Source organism: Drosophila pseudoobscura, chromosome X, assembly GCF_009870125.1.
Source record: "Drosophila pseudoobscura strain MV-25-SWS-2005 chromosome X, UCI_Dpse_MV25, whole genome shotgun sequence".
In the NCBI taxonomy this organism is placed as follows: Eukaryota; Metazoa; Arthropoda; class Insecta; order Diptera; family Drosophilidae; genus Drosophila; species Drosophila pseudoobscura.
Window position 1 is genome coordinate 60,933,831 of NC_046683.1, and position 23,174 is coordinate 60,957,004.

The 23,174-nt window shown below is 48.6% G+C and overlaps 6 protein-coding genes across 19 annotated transcripts; 2 read left to right on the plus strand and 4 right to left on the minus strand.

Annotated features, from left to right (window-relative positions):
* Positions 1–7: 7 nt before the first annotated feature.
* Positions 8–1,572, plus strand: mRpS31 (mitochondrial ribosomal protein S31). Its single transcript, XM_001352982.4, has 3 exons — positions 8–218; positions 282–752; positions 823–1,572. The coding sequence occupies exons 1-3, from the start codon at positions 181–183 to the stop codon at positions 1,457–1,459; spliced, it is 1,146 nt and encodes a 381-aa protein (XP_001353018.2). The 5' UTR covers positions 8–180; the 3' UTR covers positions 1,460–1,572.
* A 99-nt stretch (positions 1,573–1,671) lies between these two features.
* mib1 (mind bomb 1) lies at positions 1,672–6,007 on the minus strand. The gene is made up of 4 exons (XM_001352981.3): positions 5,568–6,007; positions 3,953–5,182; positions 1,912–3,876; positions 1,672–1,842 (listed from the first exon to the last, which is right to left on the minus strand). The coding sequence occupies exons 1-4, from the start codon at positions 5,856–5,858 to the stop codon at positions 1,702–1,704; spliced, it is 3,627 nt and encodes a 1,208-aa protein (XP_001353017.1). The 5' UTR covers positions 5,859–6,007; the 3' UTR covers positions 1,672–1,701.
* Positions 6,008–7,319: 1,312 nt separating this feature from the next.
* Spc105R (Spc105-related) lies at positions 7,320–14,947 on the minus strand. 9 transcript variants are annotated; one of them, XM_033384681.1, is made up of 9 exons: positions 14,800–14,947; positions 14,638–14,744; positions 13,966–14,579; positions 12,599–13,909; positions 10,761–10,843; positions 10,395–10,643; positions 8,233–10,277; positions 7,689–8,174; positions 7,320–7,610 (listed from the first exon to the last, which is right to left on the minus strand). In XM_033384681.1, exons 1-9 carry the CDS (start codon positions 14,824–14,826, stop codon positions 7,373–7,375), a joined length of 5,160 nt encoding a protein of 1,719 aa, XP_033240572.1. In that variant the 5' UTR covers positions 14,827–14,947; the 3' UTR covers positions 7,320–7,372. The 9 variants fall into 9 exon arrangements, with proteins under 9 accessions (XP_033240572.1, XP_033240573.1, XP_033240570.1 ...); XM_033384682.1 differs by having other exon boundaries at positions 10,395–10,628; positions 10,746–10,843; XM_033384679.1 differs by having other exon boundaries at positions 10,527–10,643; positions 10,761–10,848; positions 11,068–13,909; positions 14,800–14,946.
* A 587-nt stretch (positions 14,948–15,534) lies between these two features.
* On the minus strand, positions 15,535–17,765 carry tzn (tenzing norgay). 6 transcript variants are annotated; one of them, XM_033384683.1, is made up of 3 exons: positions 16,870–16,887; positions 16,723–16,818; positions 15,535–16,445 (listed from the first exon to the last, which is right to left on the minus strand). In XM_033384683.1, the coding sequence occupies exons 2-3, from the start codon at positions 16,790–16,792 to the stop codon at positions 15,598–15,600; spliced, it is 918 nt and encodes a 305-aa protein (XP_033240574.1). In that variant the 5' UTR covers positions 16,793–16,818; positions 16,870–16,887; the 3' UTR covers positions 15,535–15,597. The 6 variants fall into 6 exon arrangements, with proteins under 6 accessions (XP_033240574.1, XP_015044086.2, XP_015044085.2 ...); XM_015188600.2 differs by lacking the exons at positions 16,723–16,818; positions 16,870–16,887 and adding an exon at positions 17,685–17,765; XM_015188599.2 differs by lacking the exon at positions 16,723–16,818 and having other exon boundaries at positions 16,870–16,958.
* A 119-nt stretch (positions 17,766–17,884) lies between these two features.
* On the plus strand, positions 17,885–18,991 carry LOC4811891 (uncharacterized). Its single transcript, XM_001352979.4, has one exon. It carries the CDS (start codon positions 17,903–17,905, stop codon positions 18,914–18,916), a length of 1,014 nt encoding a protein of 337 aa, XP_001353015.1. The 5' UTR covers positions 17,885–17,902; the 3' UTR covers positions 18,917–18,991.
* A 2,874-nt stretch (positions 18,992–21,865) lies between these two features.
* Positions 21,866–22,660, minus strand: LOC6900294 (uncharacterized). Its single transcript, XM_002135580.3, has 2 exons — positions 22,076–22,660; positions 21,866–22,018 (listed from the first exon to the last, which is right to left on the minus strand). Exon 1 carries the CDS (start codon positions 22,562–22,564, stop codon positions 22,118–22,120), a length of 447 nt encoding a protein of 148 aa, XP_002135616.2. The 5' UTR covers positions 22,565–22,660; the 3' UTR covers positions 21,866–22,018; positions 22,076–22,117.
* Between the last annotated feature and the right edge of the window lie 514 nt (positions 22,661–23,174).

Sequence of the window (23,174 nt, forward strand, 5' to 3'; positions counted from 1 at the left end):
GAAGATGTGCCAGTGTAATGAAACGTACGAGCAGAATTTGCTGCGCCGCGAGCAGCTAAAATCATCGTTGCGCCGATAGACATACCGATATATCCCGGTCCGGCAGCCCTTGGCTATTGTTGTTACGCGAGCGACTTTTTGCTTTAATTTCTAGCTAAATTATCAAAGAAATTGGCTTAAATGTTGGCTATACGCAGCTCACATAGACTGAGCTTACGGTAAGCTTTAAATTGGATCAAATCATCTTCTGCGAATTATGAACTTTTCTGCTTTCCCTCTAGGTCTTTGCTGCCGGCTGTCTACAAAAACGTGGGATTGGTCAACAGCTACTCCTCCTCGCAGTCCAAAGACGACGACGGCGGCTACTCCTCCTCAGACGATGAAAAGCCCAGGAAAAAGGTACCCAAAAAGCCAGAGGAGACAGCCGCCCAACGCTTGAATCGCCTGCTTGGCAGCATGCAGGCCACAGACCAAATGTCGGCTGCAGATTTTCCCCGTCCTGGCGATGCCAATCGTCGCCGCAAGGAGGCCTTGAAGCAGGACGCTGCATCAAAAAATGTCATAACGGCAGCCAAGAACATTGCCAGCATGCTGGGCACCAGCGAGAGTGACAAAAAGCAGACAGAATCCGAGCTACTGGCCAAACTGCTGGGCCATGGTCCAGAAGCTCCGCCATCGGCGTCGGGCGAAGCACAGACGGCAGATCCGGCAGCCGGCGGAGGAGGTGCCCCAGAGAAGGAGCTTAATCTGAGGTGAGTGCAATGCACCCGCATTGAGATTATTTCCTACTCACTCTTTCTCTATCTCTCTCTCTCCTTCCAGCCAACTTATTGTGGGCATGAAAATCGATCGTCGCCAGCAGCCGCAGCAGACGGAGCAGACGCGTGGGGAGTACGTGCGGCGCACCTTGGCCTCGCGCCCGAAGCATTCGGATCGATATCAGCAGCGCCCGCAGAGGCACACAAAGCGCGAAGCCGAATCCTTCACGGGCAGCGTAAATCTGTTTGGCGGCGAGCCTCTGGGCATCTTCAAGGAACCCCTGCCGATCTCAGACGACATTCTCTCCACCTGGTCGCAGCTGAGCGAGCGCGAGCTCAGTCTTCATGCCGCCCATCCGCCGGCAAACTACTTCGAGCAGATGGTCCTGTGGACGGAGCAGGGCAAGGTCTGGCGCTTCCCCATTGAAAACGAGCAGGATTGGGGGGACGAAGTGAATGTGGACTTCTCGGAGCACATCTTTCTCGACCAGCATCTGGAGGGGTGGTGTCCCAGCCGGGGACCTATTCGGCATTTCATGGAGCTCGTCTGCGTGGGTCTCTCCAAGAATCCCTACGTGACGGCCCAGGAAAAGAAGGATCACATTCTGTGGTTCCGCGACTACTTCGAGGCCAAAAAGGACATCCTTAAGGACCTGATGGACAAGGAGCCCAGCAGCAAGAGCAAGAGTATTTCCGCTTAAACAAGGCATGGCTTGAGGCCGGCGTATTGGTGGAATATTTGTTAAAAATATATATTTTCTTCTTTATAAGACGATCGATATCGATATATAGAAGAGATATTTGTGTAGATATATATATTGTTGTATATATATGTGTGAGTGTATGTGGAAGGGGTATATAATCCTAATACTTATTAATCGTGTGCCATTCAAGACCTGTGCGCGGAATATAGTACGAGAGAAACCGGAAAGGGGCTTCGGCTTCAGAAGAGCAGGATACGTTTCTCCACCGTCTTGCGGCAGATGGGGCAGCCCTCGATCTGGTCACCGCACATCTGGCAGGTGCCATGGCCACACAGGAAGACCATATTCTTGATCCGATCAAAGCAAACGGGGCACATGGTCTGAAAAACATCAAACGAAACAATAGGATTAGTAATCTCACTCGTAGATGTGCTTTGCCGGACTCTCACCTGCTCCTTGATGTCCTGCAGCTGCTGCTTGAGCTTCTGCACATCGTCCATTTGGAAATTGTTGACATTGGATGGGGCCACCATGCCACTGGAAGCCGCGAGATTTGAGGAAGCAGCCGCAGCAGCGACCAGCAGATTGTTTTGGCTATTCAACTGATTGCTGCTGCCTGCCACGGGCGTCACCACCGTGTTGTTCATGGCTACGCTGTGGCCAGAGGTGTTCACGCATGGTATGGCCGATGCCTCCATGAACTTCTCCCCAACTTCTGGCAGTTGGCAGATGAGCTGAGAGACTGCGGCGTTAGATGTGACCTTCTCTGGCCGCCCAATGCCGCCACAGCAGAGGCTGAAGGAGAGCATCTCGTCCACTTGGGTGCGACAGAGGACGCACTTCTTCATGAGAACACTGCAGTGTTCGCAGGCCACCATGTGGCCGCAGGGGCGGAAAAAGACGGCCGCCCGTCGGTCGGAGCAGACCATGCACTCGTCAATCTTCTCGCGGGAGGAGACCGTCTCGCGGCAGATGAGGCACTTCTTCACGCGGGGGGCACACGTGTCGCAGCAGCTGACGTGGCCGCAGGGCTTGAAGACCGTATCCCGCTTGGCGTCCGAGCAGACCATGCACTCCTCCAGACTGGTTCCCCCGGTCTTCAAAGGTTCCACGTGGAGGGACTGGCTCATGTCCGAGTTGAGGCCATTCAGGCCGAACGATGAAGACGACGCGGAGGCGGATGCCGCTGGAGCTGGCGGCAGGCTGGCCGAAGACGATTGATGCATGATAGCCGCGGGGCCTCCACCGCCGCCGCTGGCACCGCCACCAGCTGCTGCCCTGGCTCTGGCATTCAGGCTGGTGCCGGCCACATTTCCGGGCAACTCCGAGTCATCGGTCTTGCGCTCGTTGTAGCACTTGACGAGGGTCTTGCAGAGGTTCGGATCTGGGCAAAGATCTAATGGCGTTTGCTGTTTGCGATTCTTGAGGGTCAGATCTGCTCCATTGGCGGCCAGAAAGCAGGCAATCGAGGCCGACGCCTTCTTGTTGTTGGCATTGCGCAGGCCCATTAGAAGCTTGCCGAATCCCTCCACATCCTGGAGCTGCTTCAGCTGCGAGAGCGTGTGATGGCGCAGTGCCTCGTGCAGGGGCGTGTCCCCATCCTTATCGGGTATGTTCAGATCGGCGCCATCTTGCACGAGCAGCTTGACAATCTGCACATGCTGCCGCTCCACGGCCAGATGGAGGGCCGTCTGAAGGTTTACATTCTGCCTGTCCATGTTGGCCTTGCCCATGTGCACCAGCAGTTCGGCGATCTCCACGTGATTGTTAAGGGCGGCCAGATGCAGGGCCGTATAGCCATCGTCCTTCTTCTCCTCCACAATCCAGGGGCGATTCGTTTTGGTCAGCAGTATCTTCATGGCGCTGGGATTACCCTTTAGAGCGGCATGGTGGAGTGCATTGAAGCCATTGTTGTTGTTGAGCGTTATGTCCGCCCCAAAGTCCAGCAGCAGCGATAGCATCTCATCGTGCTCCTTCGAGATGGCATCATGCAGCGGCGTATCGCCCTCGGAATCCTGCAGACTCGGATGACACCCAAGTGTAAGGAGCGTCTTCACCACATTCAAGTGCCCCTTGTTGACGGCTATGTGGAGGGAGGTCTGCCGCCGCTTGTTGCGCGCATTCAGATCGGCTCCAGCCTTCGCCAGAATTTCAATGACAGCCGCCTCATCGCCAAAGGCCGCATGATGGACGGCCCGGTCGCCATCCTTGTCCTCGATTTCCACATCGACGGCGTGACGAAGGAGCACTTGTATGACCTCGGTATGACCATTCTGGCTGGCTGCCTGGAGGGCCGTGTGACCGGCAAACACCCCGTTCACATTCACATCTGGTCCAGCGGCGCTGGGCGAGGCGCTCGATGTGGAGGGCTGTTGTCCAGCAGCAGCTCCAGCCAAGTACTCCTCGCAGCGGGCCTGAAGGATCGGCAAGGATTAGCTTCGGATTGCCTGGAGGTAACAAAAAATGCGCTCTAGCTCTAGCTGTACTCACCGCAAATCCATTGGCAGCCGCCTTGACAAACTCCTCGGTGGCATCGCCCGAGATATTCGGTTCGAATAGCTTCTTAAGAATGGCCGAAAGCCGCTCGCCACTGGGTATGACCGGGGCACAGTTGCCGTCGGCCGTGGAGGAGGCCACCTTGCAGACGGCCAGCGGGTTGTACGTCCAGGATGTGTTGCCCACCTCCACCTTGAGGTCATTGTCGTGGTACACCTGCTGGACGCGTCCAATCTTGCCGAGGGTCAGCTGCATGGCATCGGCCCATTCGCCGTGGCCGCGTTGAAGTATCTTGATACTCTCCACATCCGAGCAGATCTTGACAATGTCACCCACCTGGAACTCTGGTGGGGCGGTGGTCGGCGATGAGACCTTGGTGAGGACAGCCGGATTGAAGGTCCACCGATTGCCAGAGTTGTAGGCCACCACAATGTCGTGATCCTCGTCGATGCCGACGACCATGCCGGCATTGCTCAGGCACTCGAACATGCCGTCTGTCCAGCCGCCGTGGCCGTGCTGCAGGGACTGGACAATTTCCAGGTCCAAGTCCACAGTGACTTTATCCCCAATCTGGAAGCCGTGGGGTCCTTTGCCGGGCCCATTCTCCCCCAGCAGCGGAAGGTGATCCCGATAGACATTGCTGCCTTTGGCATCGTTGACGACCTTCAGGTCGGCCATGCCCTCGAAGCCAACGCGATAGAGATTCTTGGAGCCATTGTCCCAGATGACGTAGGCTGCCGATCGGGGCGATGCCGAGGACCAATCCTGGATCTCATTCACCTTTCCGCGGCGTCCCACGCCACCGTCCTGGTCCTCCCACTGCCAGTCGACGCCACGCACCACACGGGCGCCCGGAAAGATGCCCCTGGCCAGCACCTTCTTCGATTTGCGACGCGGCTCCAGCATTGTGCGCTCCCCGCCCGGGGTCGTAATCCTATAGAAGCGATGCCTCAGATGATGCTTGTCGCCGTGATAGCAAATCGAGCACAAGTCGTAATTGATGCACTCGGCGCACTTCCAGCGTATGCCGAAGATGGGCTGCTGGCGACAGGTGTCGCACATGGTGCCCTCATGCTTCACGCCGGTCGGAGCACTGTCCAGGATACGCAGATCGTAGGCCCCAGCGCAGCGGTAGTTGGCAGCGGTGCCATTGTCCCAGACAACGACCACCTCCTCGGCGGACTCAAAGTTGCGGACAGTGCCAACGTGACCTTCGCCGCCGTCCTAGAATCGGGGTAGATACCAAAAAAGGGAAAAAGAGAATGAGTCACACAGTCTTTCGATTTGATTTGATTCGATCTCTAATTGCAACCGAAACCCACGGCTATTACGATGCGAAAATTGCAGTTGAAGTGCATTATCGCAACTAACAGTTAGGGTAGGCAGCCGCTTGTCGCTAGTCGCCCTGCCTCCAGGCCTCTAGGCTATCGGTGGGGGCTATCTCCCGGGGAATTGGCAGGTTGAAAATTATCTCGTCATCGCACAGTGGTTGAGGCTGTGCGAAAACAGAGCGAGCATCGATCGCAGCGGATCGTGCAATTAATTCAATTGAACACAATTGAGAGTGTTTGCTGGGCGGCCTGACCCTGACCCCGACCCCTCCCCTCACCTGTTTGTTCCACTTCCAGTCCGGACCGCGAATGACCCGTGCCCCGACGCCCTCCATGGAGAAGCGTCTGGCGACGGCAGCCGCTGAGCTGGCACCGGCGCTTGCACCACCGCCAGCTGCTGCTGTGGACGCCGTCGTGCCACCTGCAACCGCTGCAACGTTACCAGCACCACCACTGCTCACTACCACACCCACAGCTGCTGTCGATGAGGTGCCCGACGTTGGTGCTCCGCTGGCATTTGCAGCATTTGTTGTGTCTTTAGCCGCAGACAAAGTTGCGGCGCAAGACATTTTCCAACGCCAATCTGCTATTTAGTAACCACTTGGTCTTTTCTTACAATTTCTTCGCTCTATTGCTAAAGCAATCGCGATTTTTTATCGCTTTTTGGGGATCCCAAATGAAAAAGTAAGGTTGGGATCAGTGTGACCACATAATTATCGATCAAAAATATACCGAAACGACGTCACAAATGTTAAAATATACCGTGAATATACTTGCGAATTATTTGTACTCAAGTTGCATCATATTCCTCGATTTTGATATTCGGTTGGATATTACTAGCGAGCTACGACCCTCAGCTTTGAACTCATAATTTAATCCGATTACTTAATCAATTTCCTACAAGACTGTTTAAATTTAAGCTATCATTTTAATTGTATTGTTTATAATAGAAGGTTTAAGAAAAAACGGTCAACAACAATTTCCATTACATTTATTTCTTTACATGGTAACTACACAATAACTACACGCTTGCAAACATGTTAACTACATTTTAATGTAATTCCTAAAAGCGACACCTGGAGTGGTGCGTTTGTGTACGTTTCATAAATGTTTTTAATATAAGCCCCATGGAAGCGCCAGTGTAAAAAACCTCCGTTATCAACTTTTTAACATTCTTTTTTCCGATATGCTGATCGCGACTTAGTATTCGATGTGGTCTGGGACATGGTTCTAAATGGCATTTCTGCACGGTTTCTACATTGGTGCATTCGACAAGAGGGTGAGCCTATAACGCGACCTAAAATATACTGGATAATACTATGAAAAAATTGCAAGGTGTGTGAGCTAGACATGGTGGCAAGAAAATCAGTGTGACCTGCACTTAGCGAAAAAATATACGGTCTGACAAAAACGAAATTAAGCCACTGAACCCCCCTCTATTTAAACAATTTAACGATTTGAGGTAAATGGTACTGATTCTACATCTTTTTGGTAGATCCATGCCATCTTTCCTCTGAACTTAAAAAAACAGCGATATCTTTCACCTGAAGTGCGCTAAAATTCGTGAAGTTTCATAATATTCGTGGGTATATTTAAATAACTGGTCAACAATGGGTTAATCATTCTCTCTCCATGATCAGAAATCATATTCCTCGATTTTGATCTTCGATTTTGTATTACTAGCTAGCTAGGACTTCCGTACATTTCTCTTATCCGATTGATTGATAAGTTTTCTACGTGACTGGCTAATTTGAAGCACTCTTTTTTCTTGGAAAGTGCCTAAAATAAAGTTTAAGCAAAAAAGTTCAAAACAGACAGGTCATTGGTGAACGGCTATTGACTAGATAGTAAAGCTGTGCGCCTAAGTTTGAAAGGAAATGAGTGACAAGGACATATGTAAATGCAATGCAATGAAGAAATGATGGGGGAGCACGATTTGAGTTTCTATGTTCTTTAATATACCGTTAACAATTTGAAATAGATAGCTAAAGATAACAAGCAATAAATTAAAAAATAACAATATATATGTATTAAATTTTTTGTTTTCAAACCATGTTTTTGTTTATAATACCTTCAAGGTTTATTAAGTTTTGAGATACTGTTCAGGATGATCTAGAAATTCTTCTAAGAAAGCCACTCCCACTGGCAGGTACTGAATATTTTCGTTGAATAAATGTATTCTTGGGTGCAGAATATCTCTGAACGAAATTCCTTCAACATTGGCAACTTCAATTACGAAATCGGTCTTCTCAATTGCCGTACGTGTATCCATCTCAATACGCCTGCGCACAGTCTTTTTTATAACCATTTGATTCCCCTGCCTAATAGGAAAAAGAGCATGTAATTTCAGACACACGGGGGAAGGGAAATAATGGACTGTCCATGTATATGTTATTTACCTCAGAAGACTCGCCTTTGTGGTTGTAAGAACCTTCAACAATTTGTGGAATGTGCGTAGTACGTCCACACAAATTGTATCTGTGCGTTGCAGAAATTGTGCGAATGCCTCCACGCTGCTCCCCTCAATGGAGTCGGTGTGACTCACTGGCAGCTTGAGCTGCAGCTGAAAGTCGAGCAGATGCTCAAACGCTGTCCAACTCTGCAGTGGCAAAATGAGTGTGGCCTGCTCCACGTTGAGGGCGCATACCCTTATAGCAGTCTCCAAGTCGTCCACTGTCTCATAGTCAACAATCAGGCGAAATGTGGTAAGCAGTCGATGGGTGAAGATCAATTTGCGCGATATCTTTAGCTGATAGTCAAATATCCAGTTGGGTTGCTGCTCGGTCAACAGGCCAGCCAAGCGATCAAAGAAAGTTTCCACTGGTTCAAATCGAACGAGAGCCTGCTGCAAAATGTCCGGGTTATCGGCCAGGTTGCGCTTGAATCTAGGGTGCGGAGCGGGTTAAAATGGATGCCTGTAAAAAGTATTTCAATGGATTTCACCTTTCCATCTTCCTGTTGTATCCCGCCATCACCTCGTTCACGTCCCACTCGCTGAACTCCTCCTCATCGGACGCATCTCTCGAGTTGTCCAGCTCTTTCTCCAGGGCGATCGTCTGCCTCTCCTGCTCTTTCATTTCCCAATACTTGTGCACATCATCCAGGTTGGGCCTCGCTCTCACGCGTCGCAGCATTTCTATTTCCCGCGTCAGATCCCACTGGGGCTGGGAGGGCAGGACAAAGGAGTCGTTGCTAAGCCTTGTCTCATTCAGGGATCTCCTGCAGTTCATGCATTTCCTGCAGGATGCGCTGGACCCAGCAGCCACCACTCGAGAGCTCGCTTGCTGCTCCTGGCAGGACTCAGGCTCTGGCTGAGGCTGTTTGGCCAGTGCCGCTGCGCCTTCAACTGGTGCTTCCTCATCTGTGTCCGGTTCATCAGCCAGAGTGGAGACCAAACTGAGCCGAACTTTATCTATATGACTAGTCTCCATTTCATCGACACTGATGGTACCCATTAGGGCAGTCGAAGAGTTCGTGTCACCGGATAGATTGATGAATCTCTTGTTTGTGGGTTCGTAGCTCTTGAACGAACGATCTGTGGAGCTTCCACTATACCTGGGGCAAGTGTCGCGCTTCTCCTCGTCCTCCTTCTCTGTCTTACTCTCAGCCGGCTTCTTCTTCACCTTGCACGGCTGAGCTTGGAAGTAGGCGGACACATCCGAAATAGTGACGGGTCTCTGCTCCAATACGGGGCGTTGGGGCCGTAAGATAAGGTCACAGTTCTTGTCCACCGCTGTCGTCACTTCTTTAATGGAAACACTCATGTCCATCTCCATCTCCATCTCCTGCTCCGTTTTACTGTCCGCAAAGAGATGGGTATTACGCTTCTTGGCCTCTGGCAGATTAGGCGTGAGGTGGTCCGATAATCGCTTGGCATTTCCACTGTGCCGTATAGGAGTGCCACATCCTGAGGTATCTTCCTCGAAACTCATTTTCATGGACTCACCCATGGAGTGTATTTTCCGTAGCAATACCGACGCCTTCTGAAACGGACCGCGAGGCGTAGCCGCCTGCTTGCTCTCCTCCTCAAACAGTTCAAATTCATCCATGGAACAAACTGACCCTGATCCGTTTAGTCTCAGCATGGGTGTGATTGGAAGGAGCTCCGGATGAGTTCTTATTGATTGGATGGGACTGTGAAAGTCCACTTCCTCCTCCTGCTCTTCCATAGATTCCGACATGATCAACGTCTGTTGAGCTCGGGAGCCACGACTTGGAGCCACTTTTGTAGACTCCTCGAGAGGTGGTTCTGTCGGGGGCTCCTCCCCCTCTACCTCCATGGGAGCGGCCAAGGGCAGAGTTTGGCGGGCTTTAGACGTCCGAATTGCTGCCTTACTTTCTTCAATGAGTTCCGACAGTGGAAGAGTATTGATGGGCTCAAAGGCCACAGAATTTTCCCTGACTTCCTGAGATATTTTCGGTTCTAAACTATGGTATGCAGTGGAATGATTCTCCTCGATGGCTTCTGCCATAAGCAGGGCTTGCCTAGATTTCGACGAACGATATCTACTGTCCGACACATGATGCGCCTGAACTGGTTCAGCCAAGTGCTTATAATCTTTCTTTTCGGGCAAGTGCTCACAATCTTTTCTTGGGGTGACATCCTCCTCTATTGGCTCCGCCTGCAGAATAGTCTGCCGACATTTGTATCTATGATTTCCCGTTGGTAGATGCTCCTTAATTGCTTCGGGCAGGTGCTCATAATCTTTCCTTGTGACATCTTCCTCTACTGGTTCCGCCTGAAGAATAGTCTGCCGAGCTTTGTATCTATGATTTCCCGTTGGTAGATGCTTCTGAACCGCTTCGGGCAGGTGCTCATAATCTTTCCTTGTGGCTTCAGGGGCAGTGACATCCTCCTCTATTGGCTCCGCCTGAAGAATAGTCTGCCGAGCTTTGTATCTATGATTTCCCGTTGGTAGATGCTTCTGAATCGCTTCGGGCAGGTGCTCATAATCTTTCCTTGTGGCTCCAGGGGCAGTGACATCCTCCTCTATTGGCTCCGCCTGAAGAATAGTCTGCCGAGCTTTGTATCTATGATTTCCCGTTGGTAGATGCTTCTGAACCGCTTCGGGCAGGTGCTCATAATCTTTCCTTGTGACATCTTCCTCTATTGGCTCCGCCTGAAGAATAGTCTGCCGAGCTTTGTATCTATGATTTGCCATTGGTAGATGCTTCTGAACCGCTTCGGGCAGGTGCTCATAATCTTTCCTTGTGGCTCCAGGGGCAGTGACATCCTCCTCTATTGGCTCCGCCTGAAGAATAGTCTGCCTAGCTTTGTATCTTGCTTCGGGCAGGTGCTCATAATCTTTCCTTGTGGCTCCAGGGGCAGTGACATCCTCCTCTATTGACTCCGCCTGAAGAATAGTCTGCCGAGCTTTGTATCTATGATTTGCCATTGGTAGATGCTTCTGAACCGCTTCGGGCAGGTGCTCATAATTTTTCCTTGTGACATCTTCCTCTATTGGCTCCGCCTGAAGAATAGTCTGCCGAGCTTTGTATCTATGATTTGCCATTGGTAGATGCTTCTGAACCGCTTCGGGCAGGTGCTCATAATCTTTCCTTGTGACATCTTCCTCTATTGGCTCCGCCTGAAGAATAGTCTGCCGAGCTTTGTATCTATGATTTGCCATTGGTAGATGCTTCTGAACCGCTTCGGGCAGGTGCTCATAATCTTTCCTTGTGGCTCCAGGGGCAGTGACATCCTCTTCTATTGGCTCCGCCTGAAGAATAGTCTGCCTAGCTTTGTATCTTGCTTCGGGCAGGTGCTCATAATTTTTCCTAGTGGCTCCAGGGGCAGTGACATCCTCCTCTATTGGCTCCGCCTGAAGAATAGTCTGCCGAGCTTTGTGTCTATGATTTGCCATTGGTAGATGCTTCTGAACCGCTTCGGGCAGGTGCTCATAATCTTTCCTTGTGGCTCCAGGGGCAGTGAAATCCTCCTCTATTGGCTCCGCCTGAAGAATAGTCTGCCTAGCTTTGTATCTTGCATCGGGCAGGTGCTCATAATCTTTCCTTGTGGCCCCAGGGCCAGTGACATCCTCCTCTATTGTCTCCGCCTGAAGAATAGTCTGCCGAGCTTTGTATCTATGATTTGCCATTGGTAGATGCTTCTGAACCGCTTCGGGCAGGTGCTCATAATCTTTCCTTGTGGCTCCAGGGGCAGTGACATCCTCTTCTATTGGCTCCGCCTGAAGAATAGTCTGCCTAGCTTTGTATCTTGCTTCGGGCAGGTGCTCATAATCTTTCCTTGTGGCCCCAGGGCCAGTGACATCCTCCTCTATTGTCTCCGCCTGAAGAATAGTCTGCCGAGCTTTGTATCTATGATTTGCCATTGGTAGATGCTTCTGAACCGCTTCGGGCAGGTGCTCATAATCTTTCCTTGTGGCTCCAGGGGCAGTGACATCCTCTTCTATTGGCTCCGCCTGAAGAATAGTCTGCCTAGCTTTGTATCTTGCTTCGGGCAGGTGCTCATAATCTTTCCTTGTGGCCCCAGGGCCAGTGACATCCTCCTCTATTGTCTCCGCCTGAAGAATAGTCTGCCGAGCTTTGTATCTATGATTTGCCATTGGTAGATGCTTCTGAACCGCTTCGGGCAGGTGCTCATATTCTTTCCTTGTGGCTTCAGGGGCAGTGACATCCTTCCCCATTGGCTCCGCCTGAAGAATAGTCTGCCTAGCTTTGTATCTTGCTTCGGGCAGGTGCTCATAATCTTTCCTTGTGGCCCCAAGGCCAGTGACATCCTCCTCTATTGTCTCCGCCTGAAGAATAGTCTGCCGAGCTTTGTATCTATGATTTGCCATTGGTAGATGCTTCTGAACCGCTTCGGGCAGGTGCTCATAATCTTTCCTTGTGGCTCCAGGGGCAGTGACATCCTCTTCTATTGGCTCCGCCTGAAGAATAGTCTGCCTAGCTTTGTATCTTGCTTCGGGCAGGTGCTCATAATCTTTCCTTGTGGCCCCAGGGCCAGTGACATCCTCCTCTATTGTCTCCGCCTGAAGAATAGTCTGCCGAGCTTTGTATCTATGATTTGCCATTGGTAGATGCTTCTGAACCGCTTCGGGCAGGTGCTCATATTCTTTCCTTGTGGCTTCAGGGGCAGTGACATCCTTCCCCATTGGCTCCGCCTGAAGAATAGTCTGCCTAGCTTTGTATCTTGCTTCGGGCAGGTGCTCATAATCTTTCCTTGTGGCCCCAGGGCCAGTGACATCCTCCTCTATTGTCTCCGCCTGAAGAATAGTCTGCCGAGCTTTGTATCTATGATTTGCCATTGGTAGATGCTTCTGAACCGCTTCGGGCAGGTGCTCATAATCTTTCCTTGTGGCTCCAGGGGCAGTGACATCCTCCTCTATTGGCTCCGCCTGAAGAATAGTCTGCCTAGCTTTGTATCTTGCTTCGGGCAGGTGCTCATAATCTTTCCTTGTGGCCCCAGTGCCAGTGAAATCTTCCTCTATTGGCTCCGCCTGAAGAATAGTCTGCCTAGCTTTGTATCTATGATTACCCATTGGTAGACGCTCCTGAACGGCTTCAGCCAGGTGCTTACTATCTTTCCCTATGGCCACAGTGGTTGCAGCATTCCGAGGGAGGGCTTCGTCTTCCTCCAACGGTTTCGCCAAGTGGAGAGTTTGACGGGTCTTAGATTTCTCCTTTTCCTTGGGAGGAGCACTTGCCTTGAGATGCAGCTCCTTGAGGGGACTTATAATATCCTCTTCCATGCTTTCCTCCATGAGCAAAGTCTCTCTACGTTTCGATTTGGCGCCTTTGTGCGTGACGTTAACCTCTGATTGGGTGACTATGGCTTTCTCTTCGACAATGTCTTGGTCCATGGACTCGTTCAGGTTCAAGGTACGTCTGGCAGAGGAGGAGGAGGAGCGCCCTGGAGGGATGGCGGTAGCAGCTTGTTCCACCTGAAACACATCCTGCTCCATTTTCGCAGGCAGATGAATGGTCTGTCTGGGCTTGGAGTGCTTCGATGCTGCCTCCTGCATAGTGGATGGAGGGAAGTTCTGGCTGCAGCTGCTGCTCCTGTTGGGCAGTCCCACATCGAGCTCCAAGCTCTCATATGTTGTCTCTCTCCTCGTGAAGATCTTGGAACTATTTCGGGATTGGGTCTCATCACCCAATTTGGCATGTGCCAGGAAGTTCGTGTTGTCTAGCATCACCTCATCCGCCTGCGAGAGTCGATACTTGCGCTTGTCATCCGGTATCTTCAGCTTTTCCCTCGGCAATGGCGCTACCCTTGCCACTGGCGTTGCTTGTGCCAAGGGGGACATAGTCATATTCACACTGAAATTTAAAGGGCCACGCGGCTTAATGCTCCTTATGTTGATGTCCTTATGTTGCTGGTCCTGATCAAGATCCTCATCCAGTCCATGCCAGAACTTCTTCTGTTTGGCCCTGGGATCGGTGGTCGGGGTCCTGGGGCCGTTCGCAAATACCTTAATCTTTCCCGCTTCCAGGTCATCGTTCAGCTGACGAAAGTTCAGCTTCTTGCTGATGTTATTCCCAGAAATCATGTCGAATGGAATGAGAGCAGACTCGTCTCCCAGATAGTTGATGGTGCTATTGTTGGAGTCTGTATCGGAGGAACCATTCGACGGCATTCGGTCTCTGGCACTGAAATCTGTGAGGGAGAAAGTTTACTATGAACAGTTCAAATGAAGAGAGGAAACAACAAACCATTAATGTCACAGTCAAAGGATATATCTCCCTGCCTCTGGCTGTCCTTTCGGCACTCTTCCACCTCCTTAAACGATTTCTGTACAGGATTATCATTATCCTTTTCTACTGGAACGGGGACAGAAGCAGCAACTGGATCGACGAATCCCAGTGGCGTGATGTCCATTAAGGAATCACTCACAAATGTCGTTGGTTGTCCTTTCATATGTTCCTTTTTAAGCGTGGACAAATCCAACGAGCAGTCGTCGCCAACTTTGGATGTGATCTGCATCAGATCTATGGTCTTGTCCGTAATTCGATGGCTGTACAGCTTGTCCTTTAGCTTTTCCCGTCCAATCGAGGAGAGAGAGAAGCTCTCGGCAAATAGCGACTCGCGGGGCACCGAACAATTGGGGGGATCACGATTCGTTTCGCATGGAAACATGGGCACATCGATGCTCGTCCTCAGATTCAACGTCATATCAATATGCACATTCTCCTTGTCCGCTGTCGGCGCTTGCCGGCTGGGGCCGGTTTTTGGTGCCTGCTCTTTGCTGTTGTCTTCGCCATTGGTGCAATCCGATAATTCGTAGGAGTTTTCCCAATAGTGAGGCTCCTCTGTATTCACGAACACCCTGTGAAGCAGAACAGTATTGTTTCAGTAAATTATACGAATTAAGAGCATGCACTCACCTCACGGACTTCTTGCCACTAAAGCTGATACGACGCTTTAGCATGGAATTCTGCATTGTAGATGTCGCTGTCTGATCGTCTTCTTTGGTTGGCGGTTGCCGCCGCAGCTTTAAATGTTTTGATAAGTATTCGACTACATACTAAAAGTTCAACAAAACTCACCGAACTTCTCCGATTTTTTTTATCCATTTCTGTGGCAAAAAGCAATGCAATTTTTAAATCTCATTGGGAATGACTACCGCCATTTTTGTTTGAATGCGAATGGGGTGTCAAAATGACATTTACAATCGATATGTGTATCGATTTCACAGGGAACAGCTGTGTATTTTGCGATGTTCCCGGTTTCTTCAAAATGGAATTCAAAATAAATAAACTATTACGTTTATTGGCTTTTTCGGATACTGCTTTGATTTATTATATGCATATATGCATATATATAGATTTTTAGATATAAACATAAAAAAGGCCTGTGCTACTCGTCTCCACTGTCAGTCTGCAGTTCGTCGAACGTTTCTGGTAGATCTACGCTGCTCGCCTTTGACTCAGTCCGCTGAGTCCCAATTAGAACGCTGGCCGACATGTTGTCCACTTTTTTCCCATTTAGGTGTATAGTGGCTTTTTCAGTTTGCTGCCTCTTTATTCCAATGGCGAAAGCTAGTGCCTCCTTTCAAATGCAACAGGCGCGAGACGGATGCTCTCTTTCGCTCTCTCCGAAGACTGCTTCTCATCTCATGGTAGAATACTTGCAATAATGTACACGTATAGCACAATAGCTAAAAGATAAGTGTATTCAAAATACATAAGATTCAGTTTAAACGTAACACCCGCTGCTCCTCAGCATGCTCTGCTCTGCCTAGCATCAGCTGTATCTTGCAGGTGCGTGCTCCCGGAAAAATGTATATTGTGCAGTACCATTTTATTCAAAAAAAAAATCCAATAATCACATTTCAAATTTATCAATTAGGCTTTGAAGTTATCTTTCTCCTTGCGCAACTTTCCCATGGTTATGATGGGATCGGTTGCTCCTCCGGCATGCTTCTGGACAGATGCTTCGTGGACACGCATAAACGGATTCCAGATCTTCTCCTCGCCTATGGTGGAGGGAACTGTGGGATCCTGAGACGCACGTCGAAGCTTAGCCCACTCTATGCGTTGCTGTATACTCTCATTATCGGGCTCCACGTGGCGGGCAAAGCTCATGTTCTGCAATGTGTATTCATGGCCACAAAAGACCTTGGTGGTGTCCGGCAGAGCCGATAGCTTAGTGCACAGGGCCTCGTACATCTCCTCGGGGGTTCCCTCGAAGAAGCGGCCACAGCCGCCCTGGAATAGAGTGTCGCCAGTGAACACAGCTCCCTCGCCTTTTCCATCGCCGGCGGTCACATGATAGCAAATGTGGCCGGTGGTGTGACATGGAGTGGAGAGGCAGCGTACGTTCAAACTGCCAATGGTAAAGCTGTCATCTTGGCGAACCATTTTGTTCAGTGCGCCGATTCTATCGTCTCCGCCATAAACCTCCAACTCCTTCTCCCACAACTTGACGAGCTTCTCATTGCCACCGGCATGGTCCCAGTGATGATGGGTGGTCAGCACCTTACTGAGAGTCACATTCGCCTCTTGGACGGTCTTGATGACCAGTTCGGGGTCCACAGGATCCACCACAGCTGCCTCGCGCGTCTTATTGTCCACAATCAAGTACATGTAATTGTCCTGCAGAGCCGGCAGGATTTTCACCTGCATGCTCTCCAGCTTGACGTCCTCCAATGTGCTATGCATGCCTCTAAGACCAACTTTACGCAGTTTCTGAACTGAAACAAGACGGAGAATGGATTATAGCACATGGCATGGCGGGGATAGAGGAAACAGAGGTGCAACAAGAAAACAAAACAAAAACTAAACACAGTGACTATGGCAAAAAAGCTTAGGGCCCAGAGATTAGATTAAACATTAAATGTACGAGTATGTATAGATTACGGTTGACGGGACTTTGACAGACGGGAGGAACAGCCAGAAATCGTCTTCGTATTGATCCAGCACCAGATGGAATCGCAATCCGGAGTTGCAATCGCAATTTGTTGGACGAACCTCGGAAATAGGCGGCAGTCAATTGGGTTTCTATATTGGTAGCCACGCTGCGCCAAGCCGATGAAAACATTTAAACGGTTCTAAATTTAGCTAAGGCTAATGCTTGGTGAGATTAATAAATAAAAGGCACCCCTTAATGGTATTTACTATGTGAATTTTTTCTGGAAAAGTTCCGGTATGTTAAATATATAAGTTTCACAATGTGACCGCGGATTTATCCACTTAACCCACTTAACCCCCTCAATTGAAACAGGTAAAAAACTTTAGTTAAACCGCGGAATTGATAATAATTACTCTTGTAGGTCATCCTATCCTTTTTCGTTACTCAACCAAAAGACGACGATATTCTTCACCTGAACTGCGCTACTATTCTTCAAGATTCATAATTTTCGTGGAGTTTATTATGAAACCTATTGGTCAACAATGGGTTAATCGTTTTCTGTCCATGATCCTCGGTTTTGATTTTCGGTTTAATATTAGAGCTCAGCTGAGCTTCAGAGTTTCAGTTCTCAGACACATAACTCTATCCGATTGATTAATTAATTTCGTATAATCAATTGTGTATAAAATAAGGGTTCAACAAAGAAGGTCAAAGCATAAAGGTCATTCCACAACGACAAAGAGAGCAAATCCTACCCGGGTATTTATACTATTGGAGAGTAAAGCTGCGCGCCAAAGTGGAATTGCTTGAAGGGATATAAATAAAATCTACTGGAAATTAAATACAATGGAAGCACAAGGGCAAACATTTAAAAAACCTGCGTGAAGTTTCTATTCGCTATAAAATGGTAAAAATACCATTGAATACCGATATACACAAAGATACTCCATTTCGACTGCAAAATATACCAAAAAGAATATAATGCCGTAAACGGTCACACTGGATTGGATATTCCCGCGACTATAATTATCGATGGGTAGAATTTATTTGCTGTTAGTGGCCAATTTCGGCAGTTACATACCTGTATTTTTTAGTTTGAACATATCAAGTTTAGAGCCGAGATCCGAATTTGTTGATTGTTGTTTTGAAATAATTCTCCTATTCTCCGGCACAGAACTAAAAATCATTTCATATTGGCAGAGTCGTCACCCTCTCTTTTCAATTCCTGCCAGACGATAACAATATCAAAATCGATTTGTCAGTTAGTTTTGAATGGTTGTCAGCAGCTTGAATAGCTAAATGTCCGAATCGACCGACTTAGAGTGCGCCAACTCAAAATCCATGTTGATTGGAGTCCATCACGTGGGTGTGACAGCCAAAATGCAGTCTCCACTCAAGAAGGTCCGCCCCCGCATGGAAATGTCCAGCGAATCTGACATTTTCCAAAATGTCAAGATCAAGACCCAATACAACGCGTTCAAAAATGATCCACTGACAGAGACCACAGTTTCGGACCACAGCTCCCCGTCCGCTTTGTACAAGATGCGGGCCGAACCAGAGAAATTGTTGCTGGGCACCGGGAAGGAAAAGCCGGAGCGCATTGAGTTCGAGCGCTATTCGAAGAGGCGCCCCCGCGTCTTTGTTCCCCTTCGTGGTCGTGCCAGAGTCCCCCAGAGGGCAAAGTTGAACAAGGCATCCCAGGCGCATCCCATGAATACAGGCCTTGTCAACCGCCTGATGTACTCCTTGGACAACATGTGCAAGTGTCAGCCGCAGCACTCGCACAGCATTATCGACGATCTGCCCGAGCCGAACTGGAACAAGAAGGAGGAGTCGCGTCACACCTGCATCGGTATCTATCCGTTCGAGCACGGCTGTGCAGATTACCTGACCACCACGGACACTCATCCCAGGATAAATGCCATTGTCCTGGCCGACCGGGCCACCACCTACGCCACCCACTTCTGGGCGGAGCTGTTCGGACTCCTCCACATCGTCGTGGCCTTTGTGGTGGCCTTCATTCTGCAGGGCTACCGATTCGTTCTCTACTCCCTGGTCAACACCCTCATTGTGGGCCTGTTGCACTTGACCTCCGACTACCTGCTGAAGCCCGTGCTGACCACGCTCTTCAATGGTTTCCTGCAGCCGCCTTTGATCTTTGTGTACAACATCCTCTGCTCCATGCGTGACATTACGGAGCCTTTGGGTGACGGCCTCGGACATTTCCTGAAGCCACTGGCCACTGTATGCGGGAGCATTCGACTGATCGATGTCAACAGCCGCCTTGCCCGACGATTATCCAAAGATGTTTGATTTTTCCACGTTTCCATGTTCTTATGTTAAATTGTATTTTAAGTTCCATTAAATTGTGTTCCGTTTTTCGTTTCATTCCCTGTGCGTGTGTGTTTCATTGCCAGACGTTTCAGGGGTAGGTGGGCGGAGCCTGGCCTGGCGCAGCAACCAACCCCCGTAAAGGACTTTGGGGTACATGTACATATCCTTCTCATTCCCGCCCTTCCCATCTCCCTCTACAGGATTACACACAAAATTACGCACATTCCGAACCTGTATCGGATTACATTGTTTTTCTTGTTTTCTTGTTCCACAGCACCGTAGCTGTGGCCATAGCGACAGCCAGCACCGCCTCACCCTCTCCCTCACCCCCTCCGCGCCGGTCCATTGTGGGACTTAAGGGTGTTTGTGCGGAGACGAGGCGAGGCGAGGCTCAATTACGGCGAATGAAACATTTATGATTTATTTGCTCATTTTGTGGTCGGTCCACCAGGACGACGGGGGAAGCATATGTCTAAAATAAAATCATAAAAAAACGTATACTAATTGTGTCCCACGAGAGTTTTATTTGGGTTTATGATTTTAAAACTCTATTCGATGGTCAATCAAAGGCAGGCTCAACCAGAACCAGTTATGGATCTGCAGGCCATGGATTTATGGCATTTCAAAGTAGCATCTGTGTACCCGAAATATGAATGATTCTATCTCTTGATTATCCCTTTCCATTCGCCCATTCACCCATTCACCCATTTCTCCATTTCCCATTTTCACTGTGCCATTTTCCAAAGAATTTTGCCTTGTCTGCACTCAAAATAGAATCAATAAAACTGATCTACAAAAACGATGGCTATCAAGGCGTTCGGTTACCTTTTTCCAGTTAAGTTTCACTTTTCCACGGAATCGGAATCTTATTCAGGAAGTAAGCAAACCAACAAATTATCATATTCAAATCTGGTAAAGAAATATCAGAAATGGAATCAACGGTATCAATGGAATGGAAAAGCTCAGGTATAAGGCGAAAATATGTAGCTGGAGGAGGAAAACCTAAGAAAAGACTGTGTGTTTATTTGATTTATAGTTGCTTTGCGGTAAGAAGAGACCCGCACGACACGAAGTTTTCATTAATGAGAATAATGAGGTGGCTAGTTGCCGTCAAAGGATCATCTTACACATGCACATGCACCCCCACCCGATCCGATCCGATCCCATGCCATCCCATCCCATCCCATCGCACCCCTTTTTGTTTTCCGAATGGGGGAAACGAAACGGGGCACTCTGCCTCTACCTCTGCCCCCAATTAGCTGTGGAAATTTTTTTGTATCTCGACATATGTTTGAAATTAATGAGCCTCCTGCAGCATTGATTGATTTGTCTTATTTTCTTCGTGGCTGATCAGTGCAAACCGATGATTATTAATTGGAATGTCACAATAACTCTATAAATACATAATATCGGTTTTCAGTAATGCCCACAACATGTCCAATCCAACAATCGAAACACAAGGTGCGAAAATCATTTACCCTCTTCAGACGCAATATAGAAACCTCTAGGGTCTGAGGGCTCCGACGACCCGCCTACCCGCCTACCAGTCACCAGTCACCAGTACAGACTCGCGTATTATACCTCGGTTTGCCCATTATTGTGTGATCGACAGACGGATAAGGGCATCCGTGCAGACTGTATTCATGAATGGGAGCAGACGGGGACGGGGACGTGGTCGGGGTCGGGGACTGGGAAAGGAACAACGTGACGACAAGGTGACAACATCCCGGGACACTTTACAAAACGTTTTGTTCGGAATTTCAAGATTACAGCTGTTAAGCTGTTTTCTGGGCTGCTGCTCTATTTTCCATTCTATTCTCTGGCTGTCTGGTCTGTGAACTGGAATTGTAGGATTAACCGGGCAGGTTCTTCGCAACAATCCTAATACCATGACGTTTGCTAAATATCAGTGGGTTCTCTTCTCTTCTGTTCTGTCTGTCTGTCTGGATCTTTGCGTGAAGTTAAGCAATTTGTGGCCAGTCGTCTATGTCTATGGGCACAATAGTAGAACACAATGGGAAAACGATGGGTTGGCCAGCCGCAAATGGTTATGCAAGAAGTTATGAGTAAATATACAAATTTGAGAGGAACTTTAGGGATTTTCGCATGGGAAATTGAGTAATAGTTGAAGATTATAGCCCAAGTGTTTCGAGACTTCCAGGTACTTGCATACAATGGAATGCTGAGTGATGCAATAAGTTGGAACTGTCCTGAAATAAGAGACGAACATTAGGTATTGAGCATGGAAGTAGCCAAAGGATGTATGGATTAAGATAAGTACTGCCAGAATGAAATGGCAGGAAAGGATGCCTCATATTCAATGCAAGGAAGTAAATCAAAATAAGGAATTTATGTAGATACAAATTAAATAGTATAATCACGATTTCGTGCCAGCAAAATATCTTTAAAGTTCTGTCTTATTTTGATATTATAGTTTTAAAATACTTCTCTTGTTACTTCCTGCTTTGCGTGGCGGCAACTGGAATGAAAGTGTGATATTTTCATCTTGAAAATATTCATCTTTAAATATACAGCTCTTTTCTTAATAAACCTTCCCATCCTTAGTTAATCGCAGATAAATGTTTGGTGTGATTTCTATGCACAACTTGATCTCAACACGTTGAGATGGCCCTTACCTCACGATTCCTATTAGATCCACTAGAAACTATGTACCTTTATGCCTTCCGCTTTGTAGCTCGAATTAATCCCTGCATGAACGACTTAGGGTCTTAGGCTGTATATAATATCAACTACTAATTCCTTCCTCTTCTAAAATAGCTAGCATACCTTTCTCGTTAGAATGCATGCTTAGCTCTTTCAGTTAGGATAGCTTCTATATATTTCTATATTTCAGTTCGGACCGCTTCGCGTCACTCGCCATGCGGCAGCGCCCCTCGGTCTCCTGCGTTTCTGCCTGGCATGGGCCACTTGATGGTGCAGTCATAGCCGTTTATTGCCTGTTTGTAGGGTGGCGGATCTATAAGTTTCTACAGGTAAGTACACATGAATAATTATAATTGAACTTTAGCATATTTCACTTCTATTCGAAACAACTACAAGTATGCAAAGCTTGATGGCCACCTGAAAACCAAGGAAATGATGGCTACAATGGACACTTATAAATCTGTATGTACATACCTTATAAAACAATTTCTGGAGGTTCGTACGGCGACAGTCCCTCTACCATTGTTCGGGCATGGGACGACCGCAGATGCGACAGTTGCTGGCAGCATCGATGGTGGCAGTGGTAGCACTACGACTACGACGTCGGACCGGAACCTCTGGGAGAGTAACAGGTGCCGTGTGCTCGAAGCCGCTGTCCACGTAGCCGCGCTCCACGAGCGCCAGCAGCTTCATGGCGGTGGCCACTCGACGGCGCATCTTCTGTTTTCTCCGCCACATTTCTGCCTCGTCGGGCAGGCAGAATGGCGAATCCGAGTTCTTCTTCAAATCATCCTCCGCCGATGCCAGATTGACTGCTGCATTCAGAGCGGATGTCACTTTAATCATTTCCGACTCCTTCAGATCCCCCAGACTGCGAAGACGTACTGGGTTGGGTTTTTTCACACGGCGTGCGGCAACAGAGCTGCGGGGCTTACTCTTGGGAACTTTGCGTTCAATTGCCATTGTTCGGAAATAATTTTGAAAATTTTCTAAATTTTCTTTCACAAATATTTATCCTACTTTCTATAATTTCGTTTTGGGAATGAATGAATCAGTATCAAATTCAAATCATCGAATATTTCGATGTTAGTTTTAATGCATGCTTGGTTTGGTTCGAATTTTCCTCGAATATTCATGTACATGCGGCAGCGCCTCTCGGTCGGCTGGGCAGGAGGAAAGCTGCGCATCTGCGTGGGACCCGGGCTTAATTTATGAAAATAATGAAATTCCTTTTATATACAGACATTTACGATGACCTTGTGTATCGATGGATAGAACAGCCAATATGCCAGTGTATGCGCAGTTCTTCGTTCCATGTGAATCTTATCGTATCCACGACTATTCTCTTATCTTTGTCCGCGATTTCGGAGTGCATTTAAATTGTTTCAAGTCCATTTATTTGTTGCGAGACAATTTGCATGCATGCGCTTGCAGTATTTAGGAAGCAGACACCAAACACACTCGAAGGAAAAAATCTGCTTGGCTCAGCCAAACACGATAGTGTGGGAACGAACCGAAAGACGCATTTCCATTCAGGCCAAAGCCCAGAGCCCAAAGGGAGTCCAGAACGAAA

Excerpts from the sequence above, each read along its gene's own strand:
- mib1 (XM_001352981.3), bottom strand. The coding sequence starts at position 5,858 with ATGTCTTGCGCCGCAACTTTGTCTGCGGCTAAAGACACAACAAATGCT. Across the intron at positions 5,183-5,567 it reads ACTGGAAGTGGAACAAACAG|GACGGCGGCGAAGGTCACGT; the intron begins GTGAGGGGAGGG and ends CCCCGATTCTAG. Across the intron at positions 1,843-1,911 it reads TGCAGGACATCAAGGAGCAG|ACCATGTGCCCCGTTTGCTT; the intron begins GTGAGAGTCCGG and ends GATGTTTTTCAG.
- tzn (XM_015188598.2), bottom strand. The coding sequence starts at position 16,792 with ATGTTTTCATCGGCTTGGCGCAGCGTGGCTACCAATATAGAAACCCAA. Across the intron at positions 16,446-16,611 it reads CTGTCAAAGTCCCGTCAACC|TTCAGAAACTGCGTAAAGTT; the intron begins GTAATCTATACA and ends GTCTTGTTTCAG.
- Spc105R (XM_033384675.1), bottom strand. The coding sequence starts at position 14,826 with ATGGATAAAAAAAATCGGAGAAGTTCG. Across the intron at positions 14,745-14,799 it reads AAAAAAATCGGAGAAGTTCG|CTGCGGCGGCAACCGCCAAC; the intron begins GTGAGTTTTGTT and ends AAACATTTAAAG. Across the intron at positions 14,580-14,637 it reads AGTGGCAAGAAGTCCGTGAG|GGTGTTCGTGAATACAGAGG; the intron begins GTGAGTGCATGC and ends TCTGCTTCACAG.
- LOC4811891 (XM_001352979.4), top strand. The coding sequence starts at position 17,903 with ATGTCCGAATCGACCGACTTAGAGTGCGCCAACTCAAAATCCATGTTG.
- LOC6900294 (XM_002135580.3), bottom strand. The coding sequence starts at position 22,564 with ATGGCAATTGAACGCAAAGTTCCCAAGAGTAAGCCCCGCAGCTCTGTT.
- mRpS31 (XM_001352982.4), top strand. The coding sequence starts at position 181 with ATGTTGGCTATACGCAGCTCACATAGACTGAGCTTACG. Across the intron at positions 219-281 it reads TCACATAGACTGAGCTTACG|GTCTTTGCTGCCGGCTGTCT; the intron begins GTAAGCTTTAAA and ends CTTTCCCTCTAG. Across the intron at positions 753-822 it reads GAGAAGGAGCTTAATCTGAG|CCAACTTATTGTGGGCATGA; the intron begins GTGAGTGCAATG and ends CTCTCCTTCCAG.